Genomic DNA, 22,392 nt, shown 5'->3' with positions numbered 1-22,392 from the left:
CGATTTGATATTGTGGAAGATTTCCCATATCACGTTTGACATATTTTGTTGGGAATGGCAAATTGTAGGACCAGCAACAGAAAAAGATCTATCCCCTCTGATCTTTCTTATTCCTCAATACTGCCGATGGTTCCTGGTTAGCTGACCAGAAAGACCAGGCAGTAGCGTAGGGGTGAAGGGCTTGAAAATTTTAAAATAAATTAAAGAATGCTAAAATGATATATAATGTGCACAGGCAGCCAGTGGAGGGAGGCCAAAATCAGAGTTATGTGCTCTCTCTAACAAGTTTGAGTTTTAAGATAATTGCATTTATAAACAGATTCACCAATTCACTTAAAAGGATCTATAAGCATTTTTGTGAACCCCAACTGATTAACAAATAGAGCAACGAGATATATCCTCATTAACAAACCTCATCATCAAATGTATGAAATTTATGTCTAGTCATCCAATGATAGGACTGCTATCATATTTTTTCATGTGCTTGCGTTCCAGGTTTCATTGGTCAGTCTGACTGCCAACGCTTTGGGATTTGCTGAACTTGGGGCCATCAAATCTCTGAGAACCCTACGAGCTTTGAGGCCCCTGAGAGCCCTTTCGAGGTTCGAGGGCATGAGGGTGAGTCTTCTCGAAACTCTCATCAGCTCTATGACATACATCACTGTCACCTACTATGTTACTCGTCCATTTGGAAGACCCAGAGAGTCGATTCTCAAACAAAACAGACAGTTGACCAAATCACTTGACCAAAACTGTTTTTACTGTTGATTTAAGAAAAGATTACCAGTAATACTAATCTTAACACACCAAGGTTTAAACTACTTTCAAGTGTGATTATAAATCCCTGATTTCTGATTTAACCCTAACCAGTCTCACCTGTGTGGAATTTGCATGTTCTCCCCGAGCTTGCGTGGGTTTTCTCTGGGCACTTGAGTTTCCTCCCACATCCCAAAAACATGCATGCTAGTAGGTTGAATGGTTGTTTGTTTCTATGACCCTTGCGATTGACTGGTAAGCGGTTCAGGGTGTACCCCGACTCCCGTCCAAAGATACTGTAGAGCTGGAATAGGCTCCAGTACACCCAAGGCCATAGTGAGGATAAGCAGTTGAGAATCTCGATGGACGGACGGATGATCACCTAACCTCAATGTATTCTTTTTACAGAAGGAGGAGAGCTACATCTATTCTGCGGTTTGATTATATTTGTTTTTGCTTTGGTGTTCTCCAGGTGGTTGTAAATGCTCTGCTGGGGGCGATTCCTTCCATCTTCAATGTACTGTTGGTGTGCCTCATCTTCTGGCTCATCTTCAGCATCATGGGCGTGAACTTATTCGCGGGAAAGTACTATCGCTGTGTCAACAGAACCTCAGATGAACCTTTCTTGCCCAGTGAAGTGGCGAACATGACAGAATGTTTAGCCTTAGGGAAGGACGCTGCTCGTTGGAAGAATATTAAAATCAACTTCGACAATGTTGGTCTGGGTTACCTTGCGTTGCTGCAAGTGGTAAGTTACAGTTACATCAGGAAATGACTAAATGAGATTCCAAATATGATGAATTATGTTAATGGAAAATTTGGAACGTATATACAGGCTACCTTCAAGGGCTGGATGGACATAATGTATGCTGCAGTGGATTCGCCAAGCAAGGTGATGACATTTTGTTTGCATTTTAAATTGTTTACAGAGCAGGATTCTGTTTCTTTATTCTGTATAAAGACCAGAAAGAAAGAATCATGAATGTTTCTGTGTTGTACTATTTTAGAATCAAGAACAGCCAGCATATGAGATCAACCTGAAGATGTATCTGTACTTTGTTGTTTTTATCATATTTGGAGCCTTCTTCACACTCAATCTCTTCATTGGTGTCATAATTGACAATTTCAACCAGCAAAAGAGGAAGATAAGTATTTACTATTTTTTTAACCAAGTAGTGTATGTGACAAATGCAATCTACCCAGAACTCATCACGAGATTATTTATTCAACATCCTTGGAAGAATATATAGTAATAACAATTCCTTGGTCAAACACTGAACTGTGATACAAAATGTAAAAAGTGTATTTGCTGATACTAAAAGGTAAAAATAATACATACAATATGTGCAATACATATACTGAGCAAAAACATAAATCCAACACTTGAGCTGAACTCTAAGATCTAAGACGTTTTCTATCTACATAAAGGCAACTTCCTCTCAAATATTTCTCACAATCTGTCTAAATCTGTGGGATTGAACACTTCTTCTTTGACGAAATAATCCGTCCACCTTGCAGTGTTGGGATATCGTGATGCTAATCAGACAGCATGATTATTTTAATAGGTGACTCAATGTCCAGTTTTGTTGTATTGGGCCGGCAGGGGCTAGGGATGTTGACTAGGGTGGACGGGGGTGGGGTTTTTGCTCAGTAAATCGTCACTTGGCAGTCATTTAACATAACGCATCCTCTTTATACTTTGGAGGTCAAGACATTTTCATGACTGAGGAACAGAAGAAATACTACAATGCCATGAAAAAGCTGGGTTCAAAGAAGCCACAAAAACCAATTCCCAGACCATCGGTTTGTAGCTTGAACCTCTAATCTCCATTTTCAAACTTTGTGTTCATTATCACCTTAATTTCATTTTCCCGTCTTCCATTTCAGAACAAGATTCAAGCATACATATTTGACATCACCACAAAGCAAGCATTTGATGTTGTGATCATGCTACTTATATGGCTTAACATGGTTGCTATGATGGTGGAAACTGATGACCAGTCAGATAAAAAGAAAGAAATTCTCAGTTGGATCAACGGGGTCTTCATTTGCGTCTTCACGGGGGAGTGTTTGTTGAAGATGATTGCACTCCGCCAGTACTTTTTCACAAATGGTTGGAATGTCTTTGATTTCATTGTCGTCGTTCTCTCAATTATCGGTACGAATCAGGAGCATTTGTTTAGCTGTTACAGCGAGCCCTCCATTACTCAATAGGATTTTGTGCTTGACTAACAAATTATTTTCTTTCTTCTTTAGGTATGTCTCTCTCGGAACTGATTGAGAAATACTTTGTGTCACCAACTTTGTTCAGAGTCATCCGACTGGCTCGAATCGGACGTGTCCTCCGCCTTATTAAAAGTGCCAAAGGAATCCGCACCCTCTTGTTTGCCTTGATGATGTCACTTCCTGCCTTGTTCAACATTGGTCTCTTGCTCTTTTTGGTGATGTTTATCTACGCCATCTTCGGCATGTCAAACTTTGCTTATGTGAAAAAGGAATCAGGAATTGATGACCTTTTCAATTTTGAGACATTTGGCAACAGCATGATCTGCCTGTTTCAGATCACCACCTCAGCTGGGTGGGACGGGCTATTAGCTCCCATTCTCAATAAATATGAAGACGACTGCGACAATACCATGGAGCATCCTGGCAGCGCTGTCAAAGGGGACTGTGGATCTCCTTCTGTCGGCATTGCCTTCTTTGTGAGCTACATCATCATCTGCTTTCTTATTGTGATAAATATGTACATTGCAGTTATCCTGGAAAACTTTGGTGTAGCCACAGAGGAGAGTGCTGACCCACTAAGTGAGGATGATTTTGAAATGTTTTATGAGGTTTGGGAAAAGTTTGATCCACGTGCAACCCAGTTTATGGAGTACGACAAGCTGTCTGAGTTTGCGGATGCCTTGGACCCACCATTACGCATAGCCAAGCCGAACAGGATCGAACTAATCTCTATGGATCTTCCCATGGTGAGCGGCGAACGCATTCACTGCCTGGACATCCTCTTTGCGTTTACTAAACGGGTTCTTGGTGAGGGTGGAGAGATGGACATACTAAGGGCGCAAATGGAGGAGAGATTCATGGCTTCCAATCCTTCCAAAATGTCATACGAACCTATCACGACCACCCTTCGCCGGAGACAGGAGGACACATCAGCCGTGATCATCCAGAGAGCTTTCAGAGAGCATTTGAGGAGACGGGCTACTGACAAAACATCCCTAAAAGCCAAAGACAACATTCCAAATGACGAAAAGCCGGTTGACAAAGAAGATCCGCTCATGGACAAACTCAATGAAGTTTCTGGTTCGGATATAAAGGAGCCTTCAACCTATCAACCGTCTGAAAATGACAATGCTGAACTGGATGTCACAGGCAAAGACGACACTGAGCATGATTAATAAGAATGTCGGAGATGCCTCAAAGACATTGTAAGTCATGACAAAATGTTTACAATGGCATTGGACTCCTTCTCATAGGATGGATATTGATGCCAAACTGACTTGAGCTCAGAAGCCTAAAGGTTGGTGCCTAAAAGGGTAAAGCAGCTCATTCAGGCAGTAGTGAAACTATTTTCTAGGAGCAAGACTGTTGGAAGGGGATGGGCAACATTTCACAAGTGTTCAAAAACTAGTTCAAGCTTTACTTTTTATTGCAGCTGTCTTTGCTTTACAGTGACTTCGATTACAACTATATCATTGACTGGTGTATTATTTTACCTACTTATTTAAAAAGTACCATTGATGTCATTTCTTGTCGAATCCATCAATTGCCTTTTAACCCACTTTTGAAATGTGTGGTTTGTTCAGGAGGAACAGAATTGGTTTAATGCTAGCTGGGTCTCGAATACTTGAAAAATCCAACAGAAAATGTCAGACTCGCTGCAGCCCATGTGGATTCACATAAAAAATGTTTTCCAGAATTATGCATGAAAGAGGATTTGGTGTGGAGCATATTTTCATCAGATGCTTGTTTCATGATGTAAAGCAAATACTCATGACATGGCTAATTTTTGGAAATACAGTGGAACGTCCAAAATTGATAATCCATTCCTTCCTGTTGGTTGGCTTCCAGGTCAACAATTTCCATACAATATGGAGGGATTCTGTATTAACTGTACATTTTCAAGCAACTTTTGTAATAACACAAGCTTTAAAGGAACTGAATAATAAACTGTTTACTTTCGCATTTGCAAGTCGTATGACTATTGGGAGTCAACTTTGGATGTTACACTGTTGTCTCCATGTTAACAAGACACAAGACCGTGGAAAAATCTTGTGATGAACTGCTAAACAAATTTTGTCATCAAGTGGAAGAGCATATGATTATTCTGCCTGTATGTATAAGTAGCTGGCATGGATTGATGACCAAAGATACATTATACGTAGTAAATAATAATTTTGAGATGAACTAAATGAAATTGGATAATTTCCTATGGGAAACCTGATGATCACAGTGGTTGGGAAGCACTTCCTTTGGTGAATTTTAAAACAAGTCCATCACGGTGACCTGACAAGTGTCTGATCAGTCACACTGGGCCAGACAAAATTTTCACATTCATTTTTGTTGCATCATCATTGCGGTTATTTCAGGTCACCGTGTGTTACTCAATGTACCATTTTCCATGCTGATTACAGGAAACGTGTATCATGAAATTGCTAAGAATAGATTCCAGGCAGACAGATTATCAGTGATACAGCATCGTCTTAGTTGGAAGGTGGCATTACTAGTCAGTACTTAATGTAGAACGGTTTCATACGCAAAAATATAAAACAGGTCCTCCTTCATGTCTTAGTTGTTGTAGATGATAATCATATTATTTAATGAGTATAAAGTTGTGGCTTCATCATAATATTGGTTACCTCTGACATAAACCAAAATATTCAGTTTATAGAGGCAATCTGATATTTAAAAAGCCAGCAAAAGTTACAATTTTTAAATCCCATAAAAGGTCAATACTTTTTCAAGGACACCATGGTTAATTACAGAGACTTAGTTTCTTTTTCTATGTGAATAAATTATGTGTATTAAATGCCGTGTCTGACATTTAAACTTGTTTTTGCATTGCCTCTTAATCATTATCATGATTAATATCAAAATGAGAGGTTTGCAAGAATAATTCTTCATGATTGTACATGGGAAAGTCACCACAAATTCAATGTGACCTTACTCTGAAGTAGTTTCCTTCCTGTGTTTACATTTTAATGTGGCATTTTTGTCATTGGGATGGTTGTTTCCATATAGCAAACTTCATCTCCTGTTCCTTGTCATGAGCGCATCATTACATGAATGTCAATATGTTTTGCATGTAATTCAAACATTCAATACACACATTGTTTTGATCAGGACAAAAGGATTTGATTAAAAAGACTCTAATATCTCCCATCACTAATATGCATAATGTTTGTAGTGTATAAATATACTGCATGCAAGGCACTGTTATAACCCATTTCAGTGAAAAGCCAAAAGAATAAAGATGACATGTACCTCAAGTATGCCTAATACTTTTGTTTTCTTGTCCAACACAAATTATTTTATCTATGAAGTCACCTTTGTGTGTACATTCTACAGATTAAAAAAATAAACTTCCACTTAGACATCTTTTTTAATGAAAAAAAAAAAAAAATCCAAGTGGTGTCCTGAGATATGGGTTCAACTGGTTCTGTGACCAAGCTTCTCTCTCAAATCATCTTTTCCTATTCAAACAAATGGAATTGTCATTTCAAATACACAAAAACCATCTGCGGTTTTTAATGAGGAAAATTTGCACTATAATATTTGTACTTTATGAGTAATAACATAATACAGAGAATGTAAAGATTTTAAAAGTGTATGCACCATGATTATTGCCACAATGCAATTCTTTGTGCTGCTCCTTCTGGTGTCTCGAACTTTATGGAGACTGATAGTAATTCTTTGACTACTACTTTCAACTATGATTGACATTAAACAGCTTGAAGCCTCTTTTTTGATAAATAATACTTCAACAACTCCTTATTGTGGAGTTGACTTTAGTAAACTGGTACCATACAGTGCTTAGATCACAGGTTCATACATACAAACATAATTTTGAAAATTATTTTAAGAAAACATATTTATAATAGGTGGAACGGTGAAGCAACTAGTAAGAGCATTGGCCTCACAGTTCTGATGACCGGGGTTCGAATCCCGGCCCCCGCCTGTATGGAATTTACATTTTCTCCCTGTGCCTGCGTGGGTTTTCTCCAGGTACTCCGGTTTCCTCCCACATCCCCCCCAAAAAAAACATGCAACATTAATTGGACACTCTAAATTGCCCCAATGTATGATTGTGAGTGCGGCTGTTTGTCTTTATGTGCCCTGCAATTGGCTGGCAACCAGTTTAGGGTGCACCCCACCTCCTGCCCGATTACAGCCAGGATAGGCTCCAGCACTCCCGCAACCCTTGTGAAAGTAAGTGGCTCAGAAAATGGATGGATATGTGGTAGTTGTAGTAGTAAAATAATAATAATAAAAATAATAATAATCTCAAACAGCCAAAACAAGATAGAAATAGAAGTGGCTGGAGGGCATTGATTAGTTAATACAAAGTAGAGGGTTGATGAGAACAGGTGGAGACAACAACAACAAAAAAGAAAACAAGCAAACAGACATGAAAGTGAATGGAAAACTTAATTAAACGAGACAAAAAAAAATCTAATAAAAATGAAGTCAACAAAAACACAGATCATGACAAAACTGAACTGAACTGTAAAATAGTAAAATGCTGGGACTGCTGGTGCCAGTATTTTACTGTAAACTAAGAAAATACAGTGAAACACAAATTTAATGAAACGAGCAATTACAGTAACATACTGTTTAGTTCAAAAGAGTAGAAAAACTGTAAAAAAAATACACAGCTGTCACTATTTTTACAGGACAATTTCTGATAGTGCAGGTCACTCGTACCTCAATGAATCATTGTTATTGATCATAAAAACGCTTATTGTTGAAAAACTAAGTGTAACATGCAGTAATCTACTTTTTCTTTTATGTCCACTTAATTACTATTTCGCTTATAAATAAAATAAGCATTATAAAACAATAGTCGATATTTGTATTCCTTCAGAAAACAAACTATTACCTGTTTCTACAAAACTCCAGCTATGGACCATTTTAACGATCATAATCACTTTATTTGCAAACAGATCACATTTCTGAGATTTTTTCATACTTGAATTTAATATCTTTTAGGTATCAGATAAACTCTCTTGAATGAGCTCTAGTCTGGTTTATGAGTGTACTCTGTGGTTTCTGCCGGAAACAATTAGGGTCTTAAGTGGGTTGAGTATTTTATTAATTATTAATCATCGTCAAAATATTTATTACAGTCCGAAATCCTTTTTACTGCTTGTGACAACCCTGAGTACAGTGCACGAAAGGATCGTGACCAATTATTGATTGTTTCGACTTTCCTGTCTCACACAGGATTGTTATCGTTGCCTGCATAGCTGAGCCAATCCACATTGTTTCAAAATTTTAAAGGGCACTTGCAAACATGTAATAATGCATAATTTCACACCCTCCCACTCTCCAGAAAGTGAATAACACACAAGCATACAACTGATTAACCTGTCAAGTGTCAACTATCCTGTGGTGGACTGCAATATGGCAGAATGTTGGAACTGCTACGAGAAAGAATGTCAGTTTGGATTTGGATCTTGCCACGAGCTTCGAAGGAGAACCAGAGTAAATTAAAAAAAAAACTGAGAAATCTGAGAATGCAACCCAGAAGAGCTCTAATTTTATTTGCCTACAATGGGAAGACGATTCCATTAGATTAGGTTGTGGTGAGTTCCTCCTAACCTCCCCCATGTCCGAGTGACACACATGCTCTCTCTGTCAACCACTAAATTGCAGTTTCAATTGAACCAATCCCTCTTAAGAGTCACAAGCAGGCCCTTGTCCAGTTTTAAACATAGATGTATCAGAAAATTGCACCAATCACGCCACAAGTTGAAAAACGACAAATGAAAGCGTTCATTAGTAAAACACTGCATCACTGAGTATGACTCAAGTATGACTTGATCAATAATGGCTCACAGAAACCACAATGGAGATGGCCATTAGAATGCTACGGTAGCATAAGCCAGGGCATGCATATTCCACAGTCTTTCCTCTAAAAGGTTTTCAGAAGCATTCTTTCTAAGTGCAGCTGCCCATGCAATATTTATGACTTTTTGCGATCTACAACACCTCAATCATGTAACTACTCTCTCCACAGTTAATGCTAATTTGCTTATGTGATTGACATTAGCTACTTCTCTTGAATGGCTTGCGACAGTATCTAATCGTGTCTGTGAATTCCGTTGTGCGCTACAGGATACAGACAGCCGCCTCACCTCGACAGCTCTGTGATTTACGCTCCCATTGATGTGTGCTGCTGAGAGTTAACGATTTTGTGCCACAGTTAGTGGCTAAATAATATCTGACACGGCCTGGAAAGGTCTCTCCTGGAACAGTTGTACTCGTGCTGGATACATGCTGCTCCCACTATTGAATCAACGCTGTAAACCAACAGTTCAAACTTATCAGTCAATGCATGATGTTACATAATGGCTGGATGGAAATATAATTCCACGGTTAAACAATGCAAAGATGCTTTGGCCGGTAATAACGCACAAACGTTATAGTTTGCTCTGTACTTTAGATTACACAAAAAGCACTCACATATAAAGCCTGATACATACATTAATTTAACCTCTATACTGTTTTTATGTCACGCAATGTCATGTGATTTACCAATACTACATTCGCGATGGATCAACGCATTGAGTGCATCTGGTTTTAGAGTGTTTTGAATTTATAGCATTAATTTTGTTAGTGTAGCTCAAAACACCCACACCCTGTGTGGCCCTTTGATTAATTTTGGAGCATTATAAAAATGCTCCCTCCAACATACATGATCAGTTTGAAATTGTACAAATACCAAAAATGGCAGATCTCATTGAGTAGCACTTCGACAGGTTCTTCTCCCATAGGAAGCTGTCAATAATTGTGATTTTACGGCGGTGGTGAATAGCTCAAGTTAACACCAACTTCCTCTAGACGGAGAAGAAAGAGGAAATGGGAAAAGCAAGCGAGTATCGCCAGGTGGGACGCCAGCTAATGCAAACCTCTGCTTCACAATGGGAGGACCTGACCAAGATCTTACTGTTTCGCACACAAGTCAGTCGTACTCATGTCAATAATGCACAAAAGTAATGGAAGCCAATTGTTACTGTAATTCAACACACATTCAATGAACTATAGCTTCTTATAAAAGGTGATAATGGTAAGGTATGTATTGTTTGAGCTGTATTATTGTGTGCAACACCAAGGAGGTGCATTTACATTACAGGCAAACTATTACATTGCAAGCACTTTCAGTAGCATGTTAAGCTATTAGCAAACTAACATCCACCTAGCACTCAACCATGTATTGATTCAAATTAGTATTACTACAGAAACGCATTACCATGCAAACAATTTACAGTAATGTGATGTGATAAATAAGAGAGTTCAACTTACATTAAACTTTGAGCCAAAGTATTGCATAATATTTGACTCCCACTGAACTGCTTACTCAACAAAGACTGTACAATAACTACGTTGAAGTCGAAATGAACTACTTGTCCTTGCAGCCCAACTCCTACGCCCTCACAGCAGCGCAAGCTTTGTCCAAGATGTCCTTTCTAATTTGTGAAAAATTTGGATGAGTAGCAAGCACCTGTAGATAGATGCAAAGAAAACAAATGAAAATGTGAGAATCCAAAAATTCAAACACTAACAGATCTCACCTTATGGCACACATCTATGGCATCAAAATTCTGTTTTGCTTTTAAGTAGTTTAAAGCAAGTTTGTATCCTGTAATGACACATTATATTATTCTTAGTAGTTCATTTATCTATAGACAGACTTGAACATAAATGATCTACATAAGCCTACCAACAGTTGGGTTGAATTGATTTCCATATTTCCATGCCAGTTTATAGTTGAATGCTGCGTCACGAAATGCCTGCTCTTTTTCCATGATGAATCCCCGATACTCATAAGCTTTACAGCATGACTGCAGAGAAAATGCTCAATTAGAAATATCATATTGTGGTTCTCCTGTGACATCGTCAAATATATTTACCACAAATGATGTCAGCACCAAGAACAGAAGTCGATTTTTTAGTCATCGTGAAATGTGTTTGTATTGTTTGAGAGAACTAGAGCATAACGGCCAAGTCATGGACATATTTGTCCTAATAATAATTGCTACGTCTAACGTGAGGTAGCATGGTAAAATAGCATGTTTGTACAAATTTCACCATGTTATGAAATCATTTAATTGATACTTTACATTGAAATTACGAGGATTAATATTTTACTGGCAAATTTAGCTATTACCTTATTTTGACCTGCACAGATTCATCAGATCGGTTCAGTCAGAATAAAGTATACATTCATTATCCAAGGTTGTTCTACGGTTAATTAATGTTAAGTTCCAAAATTATAAATGAACATCTAAAAATGCTATGAAACGCATAGATTACAACATTGACTGACCTTGTTGTGGTTGAGGCACCTCTTTAGGAGATCATCTGCTAAGTCATACTTCCCTGAATGGATGTAGATGTTTGCTAGGAGCAGCCAACTCTTCTCAAACTCGTCTGCGTCAACAATATTCCAGGTCATCTTTGCTATATGTTTCAGTTGGTTCCTGGCTTGAGGAGTTTGCTTCAGCATCATGAAAACCATTGCAATGCCCAACAGTGCTGGCAGGTAATCTTGCTAAAATAAAACAAAGGATCCTGGTTACACAGGAACAAAATGGCAACATCACCCACTCCCAGTTCTGCGTTTCTGAAGTCTGCAGAGTAAATTGACATAACATAATTTTCAGTTTGCTCACCACATTAGTTAAGATATCCGTGAAAACAGAGAGGGCTTTTTCTATATTGACCTTCTGTTTTGTAGCCATTAAGCAATAGTTCTCCAGGATCCGGAACTTTAAGTGTCCTCCAGGTGTTTCTGGCTTTATCTCCTTCAAAAGCTGATGTGCTGTTGTCACAGCAACCCTCTCCATCTCCAGCTTCTCTGTAGGGTTCCTGATGAGAGAAGTGGACCCGTGATAACCCATGCATAACGGTCAAGCCTGTGTTCCTTGCATTACTGATAATTTTTCATGATCCTTGTTTTACTGATACGATAACACACTTACCCAGCTGTAAAATCTAAGTTGCATAATTCGACTCCCATCAAGTCATTGTTGAGATTTAGGTAGATTTCAGTCATTTTATGGACAGCATTCTGACCCCACTTGGTGTCTTTTCTGGCCTGGTTGAAGTGATGCAGAGCTGCATTAGTGTCTCCTGTGTACCTGAGCAACAAACACAAATTTAGTCATACAATACACAAAACAGATGACACTTATAATCTCAAGAAACATCTGCCTCACCAAAAATAAAGTCCTTTGCAGTAGTTAAACCCAGGGTCAAATTTAATAAAGGTGGATTGTTTGTCTACCCTCTCAAAAAATCTGGGCATCTCTTCCAACTTTCCTGCCTTCCTCAGCAAATCAATGAGACGTGACACAATTGAGAAGTTCTCTAAAAAGAATAAAAGTTCAAATTCAAATACATTGAGAGAGACTTATTCACCACAGCTAAGTGAAGTTACCACAGACTTTCTCCGCATTCTCAGAAATGAGGTTTTCGCACCTGGCTTGCTCTCCAAAAGTTGCTGACAATGGAAATCTGCTTGTTCATCATCTTGTTTCCTCAACATAAGATTAGCCAGCATCTAAAGAAAAACACATTTAAATGGGCTCCACGGATGTGTTTCAAGCAGACTATGGCCGTCAGAGTGGTAGAAGACAGAAGCCACACACCAGAATTGCATCCTTATTAAACTTGTCGATCTTCAAGACGACACCACATTGTTCCTGGCATGTGTCAATGTCATCCAGTGTAAGGAATATCTGTGCCAACTCCAGCATCACCTAGAATTCCATGTTTCATCAGTTTTCTAAAAGATATAAACCTACGATATTCCCAAACTCAATAATCCCAAAAAGGCGTGAGATTCTAAAAGATGCTCAGGGTAAACAATTATAACAGACACGCCAAGCTTTGATTGAGCGGTACGGACCTTGTGATCAGTCTCACAATGCATAAGAGATTCTTTGTAGGACTCGATTGCTCCATCGTAAACCCTCTGGCTCGTGTAGTGTTGAGCGATCTCACTGCAGATCTTGGCAGCCAGCTGTTTCTGGAAGTCAAAGTTGTCAGGCTGCTCCACTTGCACCCGTTTCAGCACTCTGGCCTGTATATCCCGTGCCTGGCAACATTGCCATTTATCAGTGACAGTAATAACAATAGAATGGGGAATAGGGAACAGACATTCTGAAACGATGTAAACGTCTTTGACCATGTAGTATCACTATACAGTATAGTCAGAAGATGGCAGCAAAACCACAAAGGCACAGTTCACGCGTGGCTTGTAATACTAATGGGCTTTTTTCAAAGTTTTACTATTTAGAGGTCTCAACTGGTAGTTTTAGCAAAGCGTTGAGAGGTTTATGCCTAATGTGTATGTGTTATATATGTGCAACGTGGATCATCCACAAACAAAATTATCCAAAATGTGATTAGTACTCACCGCCATAAAGCTGTTTAAACTATGTTCCCAGTGACAACATAAGTCCTGTGTACTCCAAACTGTGGGATTTGGGGGCATTTTTTTCTCTGTATTTAAGTTTTGTAAATTTTTTTCATTGTCTATCACAGTGTTCGTGATGGGCTGGGGTAGGAAGGTGGCAGCTAGGTCCCAAAGGCTCGAAAGTGCACTATGTTTCAGACGGTGGTTTACAACCCTCCCAGCTCATAAATGTTCTGATGGGGTCCGTCACATGACAGCAAAAACAAAACAAAACAAAACAAAACAAGCATCCACAGTTATTATGGCATGTAGCCTTTGCCCATCTCATCTCCCTGTGTTGTTCCAAAACCTTCCTTTTTGTCCATTGTGGCCCGAAAACATCAGCGAGCACAAAAACGCTTGTGGTAGATTCCATTGCAAACTCAACAAGGTACATGTCTATCGAACAAAAGCACCTCAAAAGTGTGAATATATATGAATAAACAAAAGGTCGAAGAGAAAATACCAACAGCGACAAAGGTGGACAGAGAGTTACAGGAAGACAGGGATAGTCGAAACGCTAATTAAAAAAAATCCTATGCAAGGCTGTGAAACAAGCAACAGAAATTACACATGTGGTAACACAACAGATGAAAAACAACTCGTGTTGGAAACAGGAGAATGTAAGAAACAAGTGTGAGCGTATCAAAGGCTGAAGCAATGGCAACTAGCAAAAAATTATTTTGCATCTTCCTCCCATCCCTTTGTGTATCAATACCCTGCTGATGAAGATTTTCAGCAGGTGTGACACAGGAGACGATGCCCAACTATATATTCCTAGGAAACTGCAACACAAGGAAAACCTAGAAACCAGGAACAGCCTGAAATAAAATCTAATGTTAAAACAAACAGAAATCTCAGAAATAAGTCACATTCATAGCTAGAACATTGGATACAAAAAAACACCACATAAAATATTAAAAATGACTCACCCTTTGTAGGGATGTTAAGGCTTCTTCTGCTTTGTCAAGCCTATTTTGGACCTTTGCCAACAGCATCAGATAACGGCAATTATCTGCCAGTGCACATAGTCCATTCTCTAGAATGGCAAAAGTAAAAAAACGTTTGGCCAGGTCAGGGAAAAATTTCTTCACCAATTGTTGCTCAATGAACAACACTTCCGAAGTTTGAAAAACAGGAAAAAATAGATGATTTTAATTGGATGACGACAATACCATCTTTTTTACAACAATGTGCAATTGAATTTGATGACCTCAGTAGAAGGGTTGTGGTCTATTTTCCACAGCACAAACCTTTTCATTGTGACATTTTCACTTGGTTCATTTGGTTGTGTCAGGACAATGTAATCCTGCAAAGTACCTGGCTTTTGGGAGAGAGCATCATGCAGAACACTCTCACAGCGCTCATACTCCTTCATCCTCATCAGCAACTCAGCCAGGTCATAGCGCAGGAAGTTCTGTTGTCCGGTCTTCAGTGCAGCTTCGTAATAATGTAATGCCTATGTAAAAGATCTGTGTGTTAACACTTGGCTCTCTCTGAGACTGAATCCTAATTTTGAATTTAAAAATACAAATACAAAAAAAAACAACATTAATGCAAGTACAAACCTCATCAAAGTAGTGGGTCTTGACCAGAAACTTGCCAAACTTGCTGACAAGAGCGCCATCTTCCGGTGTTTTCTTCAGAGCATGCTCATAGACCTCAATGGCTTTCTCTGGCTGATGGTGCAACTATTTTAAGATTAGTGTGAGGCAGTGAAGAGGCCGACCCTATTTTGTATGGGCTCAAGTCCAACAGTCTTTGCTGCCTACCTCTAAGATCTGCATGTAAGCTTCCCCGAGTAAGACATATGTGTGAGGAGTGGGTAACTTGTCCACTATTTCCCTAAAGAACAGACCAACATAGCGCATTCAGTTTAAGAGATTTTGAAGTTTTTCCGTAGGATTGGATTGTATCATATAATTAAGAGAGGTGTTTTAATTTTCAATCAAGTTTTGTTTCAACAAGTCAGTGATTATTACTGTACAGTTTAGAAACTACCAATGCATCTTCAGCAAATGAAATATCGAGATGCCGTGAGGTGAATTTCTCACCTGTAACAGCTTACATACAGACGCTTATCCTTTTTGTGGTTTAAGTAAATGTCTGCCATTTTCTCCTTTGCTTGTATGTAGTAGGGCTGCTCATGCGTAATGTTTCTGAGCATATTTAGTGCCAAGTCTGTGTCACCATGTAACAGAGCTAGCTCTACATTGGCGATGGTGACTCGAAGCTCCTCAGGAGTGCCTGCGAATTTATTGATGGCCTCCTGCATTACCTTGGCTGCTTCTTGCTGCAATACGACATGTATATTTCAGCACACAATACAAACAATGTAAAACAAAAAAATATTTACCATTTCCCAAGCACAATTTAAAGTCTTTAAAACACTGGAATAATCTTTGTACAAATGCTGCTTGCACCTGTTTATCACTGAGCCTCAAAGCCTCAGCTAATTCCAGGAAAACAGAGACACAGTCAGCAGAATTGAGTTCGATCTTTTTGTATTTGGACTTAGCTGATGATCCAGCCCGACAGACCCCAGGAAGACTCATTGCCATTTGCAATATCTGAGTTGCTTCAGCCAGCTTGCCCATTTTCTTCTTTGCTTGGGCCTTGATCAGGAGGTACAAAGGATGTTCTCTAACCTGGAATGAACATACTGGACGTAACTCAGAGTACAAAAGTATGTTGAAATTCAAAATAATTTTGTCTTTTACTGTGACAAACTAAATAAAAAGTTCCACGCCAGAATCTTGACCATCGTGGTATTTAACTGATGCTCTTACCTCAAAGTTATGGCTGAGGCAGAGTTCAAGCGACTGGAAACACAAAGTGAAATTACCGCGCAGCAAATGAATCTGTGCCATAAGCAGATGAGCATCCGTATGGGAAGGACACTGTTCGAGGCAGTGTTGTAGACTGCTCTGAGCGGCATCAAGATCGCCTGAATGATCAGAGATGTGCAGTATGCCTAGTTACTAATACAGGAATTAGCACAGAAGCAGCCATTTAAAATGCAGTGCTCACCCGACTGATACCTGACTTTGGCCTGCAGGAAGACTCCTTGAAGGAGGCCTGGTGCAATCTTGACCACTGCTTCCAACAAGGTAGCACAGTGCCTAAGCTGAGGAACAGGAGACTGGCCCTGAATTGAAGGCTGAACCAAAAACAGCCAAAATTATTCGAAAATACAACTTTAATGTAAAGACATAAACCGTACCTTAGTAGGGCACAAAGAAAGATACTCCTTTACAATTTGTAAGAGGAATTCAAGGTTCAGCTTCTGAAAGTACTGCACACCCAATGGGAGACCATGGACAGTAGAGAAGTGTGTTTCGACAGCTTCTTTTAGAAGCTTGGTTACCTCTTCTTGGGGATGGCACTTTTTAATTGCCACAAGCGCAAGCAGGTAAAGGATTTCCTAATGAGATTAAACATACGATTAAAAAGAAGTGTTTTAACAAAGGAAATTGCCAAAAATAAAGTCTCCAGAGAACAGACGATAAGACAAAACACCTGCAGGAAGAGAATCACAGGTCTCAAATTATTCTGATGGATAACTGATCTTTTTAATATGTGCAATACGTGGTGTGTCGGAAAGGTTTAGGACTGGTATCACAAAAGATTTTCAAAACCAAACATTTCCCCTTTGAAGTAATCCCCTGGAGACTAATGGACTCTGCCAGCCTTCTCTTCCACAGGCTTTTACATTCCTTGAAGGATTCCTCTGGGATCTTCCATGAGCCGTCGTCACAGCCATGTTGATCTTGTCCACATGTTCAAAGCAGGTCCTCTTGATGATCCTCTTGAGTTTGGGAAAGATGAACAAAAATACATGGTCCCAGGCCAGGTGAGGATTGTCAGATGGTCAGGATGGCATTGAGACTAGACCCATTGTTGTGGTGAAGCGGCCATGAGGTGTCCTCCCACAACTCTCGCAACCCAAGCAAATATCACAGGATCTCTTTTGTAGATGTGCTGGTTGATCGTCAGGCCCACAACAAACAGGAAAACTTGTAGTTTGGGTAAACAATCTCTCTCTCTTTTTTTGACACCATTCCCAGAACCTTTCGGACACACATAATATATATACCAAAAAAAAAAAAGTATATAAATTGCATGAACTTTACCCCTGATTTTCCAGTGGTTTGTTGAATTTCTGTCAGAAATTCCAAATCTTTCTCAGCTTCTTCTAGGCAGCCCTCGATCAGCTGGCACCAAATTATACCTGTTCAGTAAAAAAATTATACACCAAGACCTTGACAAGGGTTCATGTACACTTTGCAATTTACCAGTGAGTGCAGTGAGGCTCATCTCATCCAAAGTCATGGCTTTCTTATACCACTTCTTGGCCTCTTTGATTTTATCCTGAAGAACCATAATATAGCCCAACTCTGCTGCTAAATCGGAGCTTTCTTGTGTCACATAGAAGGCTTTTTCCACCATTTTGAATACCTGCTCAAGCACCTTTGCATTCCTTCCGCACTAGGAGCAACCAATGTGGCAAATGCTCACATTCCACACAAGATAAAATTGCGGCAAATACCTGTATACACAGGAGGGATTTTGTCTTACAATGCGACTGAATACTAGAGACATCCTGTAAGCAAGGTCGGGGTTGTGTGGTTCTTGGACGTCCAGACTTTTTATGAGGTTGGAAAGATGCTTTGTTGACTGGAGAGAGAGTGAGAGTGGGAGGGAGAGGGGGAGAGAGAGAGAGAGAGAGAGAGAGCGTGCGCACGAGAGAGAGAGAGAGAGAGAGAGAGAGAGGAGAGAGAGAGAGAGAGAGAGACTGTTTAAACAAGTTAGTGTTTACGAATGGTTTACTACTCTAACAGTTCAAAGATGTCTTTGGTTGTGTACCTCAGTAATATCTCCATTGATACATAATGAATGCAGAGTTAGGATATGTAGAGCATCCAGGTTGTTTGTATCTGTTTGTAGAACTCTGAAATGGAAGTTGGATGACAACTTCTATTTTTTTTTACACTTCATGAGCATTGCAATCGAAATGATTTTTGGAAGGACTAAATTGTAACTTTGGAGAATCAATAGGCAGAAACCATGTCACTGTGTACCTTATTGCTGTCTCTGTAGTCTGCTCCCAGTCTTGGAGGTTTAAAAAAAGTGTCATCTTCTTAATAAGAGCAGGCAAGAACCCAGGGAAACTGGCAATGACCTTGTTCACCACATCTAATGCTCCCGTGTAGTTTTGACAATATTCAAAGTATTGTGCCTAAGACAGATAAACCCCAAATAACCAATCTGAATAAACTTAACAATATACATCCACTCATCCATCAATTTTCTGAGACGCTTATCCTCGCAAGGGTGGTGGGAGTGCTGGAGCCTATCCCAGCTATCATTAGGCAGGAGTCGGGATACACCCTGAACTGGTTGCCAGCCAATCCCAGAGCACATAGAAACAGACGACAATCGCACTCACAGTCAAAATTTTGAGTCCCAATTAATGCCTGTTTTTGGGATGTGGGAGGAAAGTCGAGTCCCCAGAGAACATGCAAACTCCACACAGGTGAGGCCTGGGTTTACCCCGGTCCTCACAACTGCTAGGGCAATGCTCTCACCATTTGCTCGACTGTGCTGCCACTAAACAATATAGAGGAGTGAATTCATATACACAAAAAACAATGCAGATGTATGTTCAACTTCAATTAGTTTGAAAATACAGTACAACAAATAATGGAGCGACTAATGTCTCACAAGTATACTTTACTGCAGACATTCCCCTGTACAATACTTGTTTTAACAACATACACTATTCCACATTTTTCTTAGCTAGCACCTTCCTTTCTATACCGAACATTAATATAAATGCCAACACTTTGGTTTTTGCTCTGATTTTTCACAAGCTGAACTCAAAGATTTACCAAGGCTGTGACTATGAAGGCCTATTTCTCTCAAATATTGTTCACAAATCTGTTTCAATTGGTGATAGTGATCACATCTTTATTGGGACAATCCATCCAATGGTAGGTGGTACAGATGGTTATATGTTAGACATCCAACATCCAATTTAAGGTTTTGACAAATTTGTGCGCAAAATTAGAGAGGAATAATGGCTTGTCATGTTCAAAGAAAAAGTCTTAGTTTTTTGAGCACATAAAATCTCGATGCAAAAACAAATAATGCTACTATATTTTTGTTTAGTGAACATAAAGACTAGTAGTAAATAGGACCGTTTAACAGTGTTTTAGAAACTGAATCCATCTTAAAGTTTCACCTTTCCCATCAGAGCAAAAGCATCTGATCTGTCCTTCAGTCCTTCGTCAAAGTATTTTCCAGCCTTTTGGGCGTAGTCATCTTTCCCACATGTCACATCTATCCATGCTTTCAGGATTATCCCCTGCAAAGGAAACAAGAGTTCTTCAAACATTCACACCACCAATCCTGTTCCTCCACAAAACAGCTTAGTCTGACCTCTTTCGAGCCACTAGAGAGTTTGATCATTCGCTCTGTGTATTCCCTCGCTTTTTCATTTCGTCCCAATAGCCAAAGAAACAAGCCAGCAAAGTAGAGACCCTGGGGAGATGTACATTTCCGATCCTCCCTGATTTTAGTTTCAAGCTCCCGAATAACATCCCTGTCTGTGAGTACAAAGACCCCCATTAGAATCACACCGAGTTAAAACTTCTTAAAATCAGATTTGTTGGCTTACCTGGCGCCGTCTTTTTTTTCTCAGCGTAAACGAGTGCCATTAGAGAGCAGAGTGAGACATCTGATCTATCCTTTATCGCGTCCAGCTCGGCTACAGCTTGCTGAACTTGACCTGTGATCGAATGTTGAAATTGGTGTACAAATCAAAAAGAGAAGATCCAACAAAATAGTATTATTTCATCTGATCACGTCATTCTCACCTTGCACGCACTAGAAAGGAGAGAAATGAAGATTAGCTGAAGTAAAACAGAATATATGTGCGTGAATGAGAGGGGCGGAGGAGGAAGAGTGAAGCTCGAGGGAGAAGAGATACCGAGGTCGGACGACTTCAAATGCTTGGGGTCAACAATACAGAGCAATGGAGAGTGTGGTAAGTAAGTGAGGAAACGGGTCCAAGCAGGGTGGAACAGCTGCTGAAATGTGTCTGGTGTTCTATGTGACAGAAGAGTCTCCGCTAGGATGAAGAGCAAAGTTTATAAAACAGTGGTGAGGCCATGATGTACGGATTAGAGACAGTGGCACTGAAGGAGCAACCGGAAGCAGAACTGGAGGTAGCAGAAATGAAGATGTTGAGGTACCCGCTCGGAGTGAACAGGTTGGATAGGATTAGAAATGAGCTCATTTGAGGGGGAGCCAAAGTTGGATGTTTTGGAGACAAGGTTAGAGAGAGCAGACTTTGATGGTTTGGACATGTTCAGAGGCTAGAGAGTGATTATATTGGTAGAAGGGTGCTGAGGATGGAGCTGCCAGGCAAAAGAGCGAGAGGAAGACAAAAGCAAAGGTTGATGGATGTAGTGAGGGAGGACATGAGGACAGTGGGTATTAGAGAGGAGGATGCACAAGATAGGCTGGAAAAAGATGACACACTGTGCCGACCCCTATCGGGACAAGCCGAAAGGAGAAGAAGATTCTCACCTTGCATTAAAGTGCCGTAGGCACGAAAGACACCGAAGACAGGCTCATTTCGAAATTTTTTCTGTGCAGTTGCTGTGGCATCCGCAACATGATTGAAGTATTTTTCATTGCAATAATATCTAATCAAAGCCTGGAAACAAAAAAGATCCCATTATTAGATTATAGCAAGTACTATCAAAGCTGATGAAATAAGCACCCATAATTTATGTGTCCAAAGTGATGGAAATCAGAAAGTCCTGCCATAAAATTTACTCAATGGTGTTGCAGATATTGTATGTTTTTTGTTGTCTGCATACATTCCTGGGGACTTGAATAAATTTAAATTTAAAGTACTCCATAGGCTCATCAACATCTTGACAAAAACAAATGAGCCCCTCGTCTGTCTAGCTCGATGACGTATTCCCATTAAGGCATATACCTTCGCACTTACATTTCAATTGTCAAAAATGAAATTATACAAAAGGTCTACTCCATATCATTTCAAAAGTATATCCGTCCATCCATCCATTATCTGAGCCGCTAAGAAGATGAATGGATGGATGGATAGATGGTAAAAATAGGCGGTATGGTGAGTGACTGGTCAGAGTATCTCCTTCGGTTTTCAAGAGTGGGGTTCAAATCCTGGCCCGACCTGTGTGGCGTTTGCATATTCGATTTCATTCATTGGAGACTCTAAACTGCAATTGTAATTCCAGCACCCCTGTGACACTTGTGAGCATAAGCGGCTCGGATATTGGATGATGATGACCTGTGTATTTTTGTTTTCCTCATGTAATTTAAGTTACTCTCAAAGTACTATCAATAAAGCTAGTCATTCATAGACTATGTGGTAATAGTTTCACTAAATTTCTCTATTGTAGGTTTTAGTCACAATTAAAACCACACAAATTTCGACTTCATTTCCCTCTTCATTAATTACTCTCTCAAAGTAAAATAAAATAAGCAAGAGGATACTTTTTTGTGGATGACCTTGAGCTACATGTAAACTGCTTTACAACGTGGTGACTTCCAAACACGATATAAACCTAAAATAATATCTGCTTACCATTGCTGTGTCTTTATTCTCCATTTTGGGTGACAGACCTTTAGGTTCATAAAGCTCAAGTGGGAATGAGTGTAAAATGCGTGTGCTTCCACGGCTATACCGTACTTATATTAAACTCGCATTTCACTCCAAAGCCACTTTTTTTGCGATAACCTATGACGCGTCGATAAAAGACGTTTCTGTTTTAGATTTGCAGTACAGTATTGGTATCGATACTTGTATTTTCTACTTTCTCCTGTGGGTGACAGTGTCTCCCTTGTCAACCCCAACAAACAACGAAGAAGAAAACGAGAAGTCTGCTGTTACCTAGGCG

The 22,392-nt window shown here is 39.6% G+C and overlaps 3 protein-coding genes across 12 annotated transcripts in view; 1 reads left to right on the top strand and 2 right to left on the bottom strand.

Moving 5' to 3' along the window:
- scn1laa (sodium channel, voltage-gated, type I-like, alpha) overlaps positions 1–6,248 on the top strand; it is a 44,270-nt gene extending 38,022 nt beyond the window's left edge. For both annotated transcript variants that reach the window (XM_061842610.1, XM_061842609.1), the window contains 7 exons: positions 496–618; positions 1,229–1,504; positions 1,592–1,648; positions 1,764–1,901; positions 2,455–2,559; positions 2,644–2,914; positions 3,013–6,248. In XM_061842610.1, the coding sequence (XP_061698594.1) occupies positions 496–618; positions 1,229–1,504; positions 1,592–1,648; positions 1,764–1,901; positions 2,455–2,559; positions 2,644–2,914; positions 3,013–4,157 (2,115 nt within the window). In that variant the 3' untranslated portion in view covers positions 4,158–6,248. The remainder of the gene's footprint in view (positions 1–495; positions 619–1,228; positions 1,505–1,591; positions 1,649–1,763; positions 1,902–2,454; positions 2,560–2,643; positions 2,915–3,012) is intronic.
- slc38a11 (solute carrier family 38 member 11) overlaps positions 1–10,296 on the bottom strand; it is a 60,015-nt gene extending 49,719 nt beyond the window's left edge. Inside the window, exon 1 of the mRNA XM_061842617.1 lies at positions 10,285–10,296. The gene's annotated coding sequence lies outside the window, so the exon portion shown is untranslated. The remainder of the gene's footprint in view (positions 1–10,284) is intronic.
- LOC133512711 (tetratricopeptide repeat protein 21B-like) overlaps positions 1–22,272 on the bottom strand; it is a 39,946-nt gene extending 17,674 nt beyond the window's left edge. For 3 of the 9 annotated variants that reach the window (XR_009798267.1, XR_009798269.1, XR_009798268.1), the window contains exons 1-29: positions 22,080–22,272; positions 21,035–21,164; positions 20,121–20,231; positions 19,883–20,049; positions 19,686–19,808; positions 18,523–18,680; positions 18,308–18,392; positions 18,020–18,118; positions 17,737–17,929; positions 17,575–17,672; positions 16,665–16,865; positions 16,472–16,601; positions 16,231–16,388; positions 15,865–16,089; positions 15,496–15,734; positions 15,214–15,286; positions 15,010–15,132; positions 14,762–14,900; positions 14,374–14,480; positions 12,893–13,081; positions 12,633–12,743; positions 12,463–12,544; positions 12,201–12,351; positions 11,964–12,122; positions 11,655–11,850; positions 11,309–11,533; positions 10,703–10,823; positions 10,554–10,621; positions 10,285–10,483 (exon numbers count right to left, since the gene is read on the bottom strand). Coding sequence is in view for 5 of the 9 variants with exons in the window: in XM_061842612.1 (XP_061698596.1) it covers positions 10,406–10,483; positions 10,554–10,621; positions 10,703–10,823; positions 11,309–11,533; positions 11,655–11,850; positions 11,964–12,122; positions 12,201–12,351; positions 12,463–12,544; positions 12,633–12,743; positions 12,893–13,081; positions 14,374–14,480; positions 14,762–14,900; positions 15,010–15,132; positions 15,214–15,286; positions 15,496–15,734; positions 15,865–16,089; positions 16,231–16,388; positions 16,472–16,601; positions 16,665–16,865; positions 17,575–17,672; positions 17,737–17,929; positions 18,020–18,118; positions 18,308–18,392; positions 18,523–18,680; positions 19,686–19,808; positions 19,883–20,049; positions 20,121–20,231; positions 21,035–21,164; positions 22,080–22,103 (3,963 nt within the window). In the remaining 4 variants the exon portion in view is untranslated. Of the gene's footprint in view, positions 1–6,476; positions 10,484–10,553; positions 10,622–10,702; positions 10,824–11,308; positions 11,534–11,654; positions 11,851–11,963; positions 12,123–12,200; positions 12,352–12,462; positions 12,545–12,632; positions 12,744–12,892; positions 13,082–14,373; positions 14,481–14,761; positions 14,901–15,009; positions 15,133–15,213; positions 15,287–15,495; positions 15,735–15,864; positions 16,090–16,230; positions 16,389–16,471; positions 16,602–16,664; positions 16,866–17,574; positions 17,673–17,736; positions 17,930–18,019; positions 18,119–18,307; positions 18,393–18,522; positions 18,681–19,685; positions 19,809–19,882; positions 20,050–20,120; positions 20,232–21,034; positions 21,165–22,079 lie in introns of those variants that run through there. The other 6 variants (XR_009798266.1, XM_061842612.1, XM_061842614.1 and 3 more) reach the window with 6 other exon arrangements.
- Positions 22,273–22,392: the final 120 nt, after the last annotated feature.

This window comes from Syngnathoides biaculeatus, chromosome 14, assembly GCF_019802595.1.
Source record: "Syngnathoides biaculeatus isolate LvHL_M chromosome 14, ASM1980259v1, whole genome shotgun sequence".
Classification (NCBI taxonomy): domain Eukaryota; kingdom Metazoa; phylum Chordata; class Actinopteri; order Syngnathiformes; family Syngnathidae; genus Syngnathoides; species Syngnathoides biaculeatus.
This window is presented reverse-complemented; position numbering and strand designations above follow the sequence as displayed.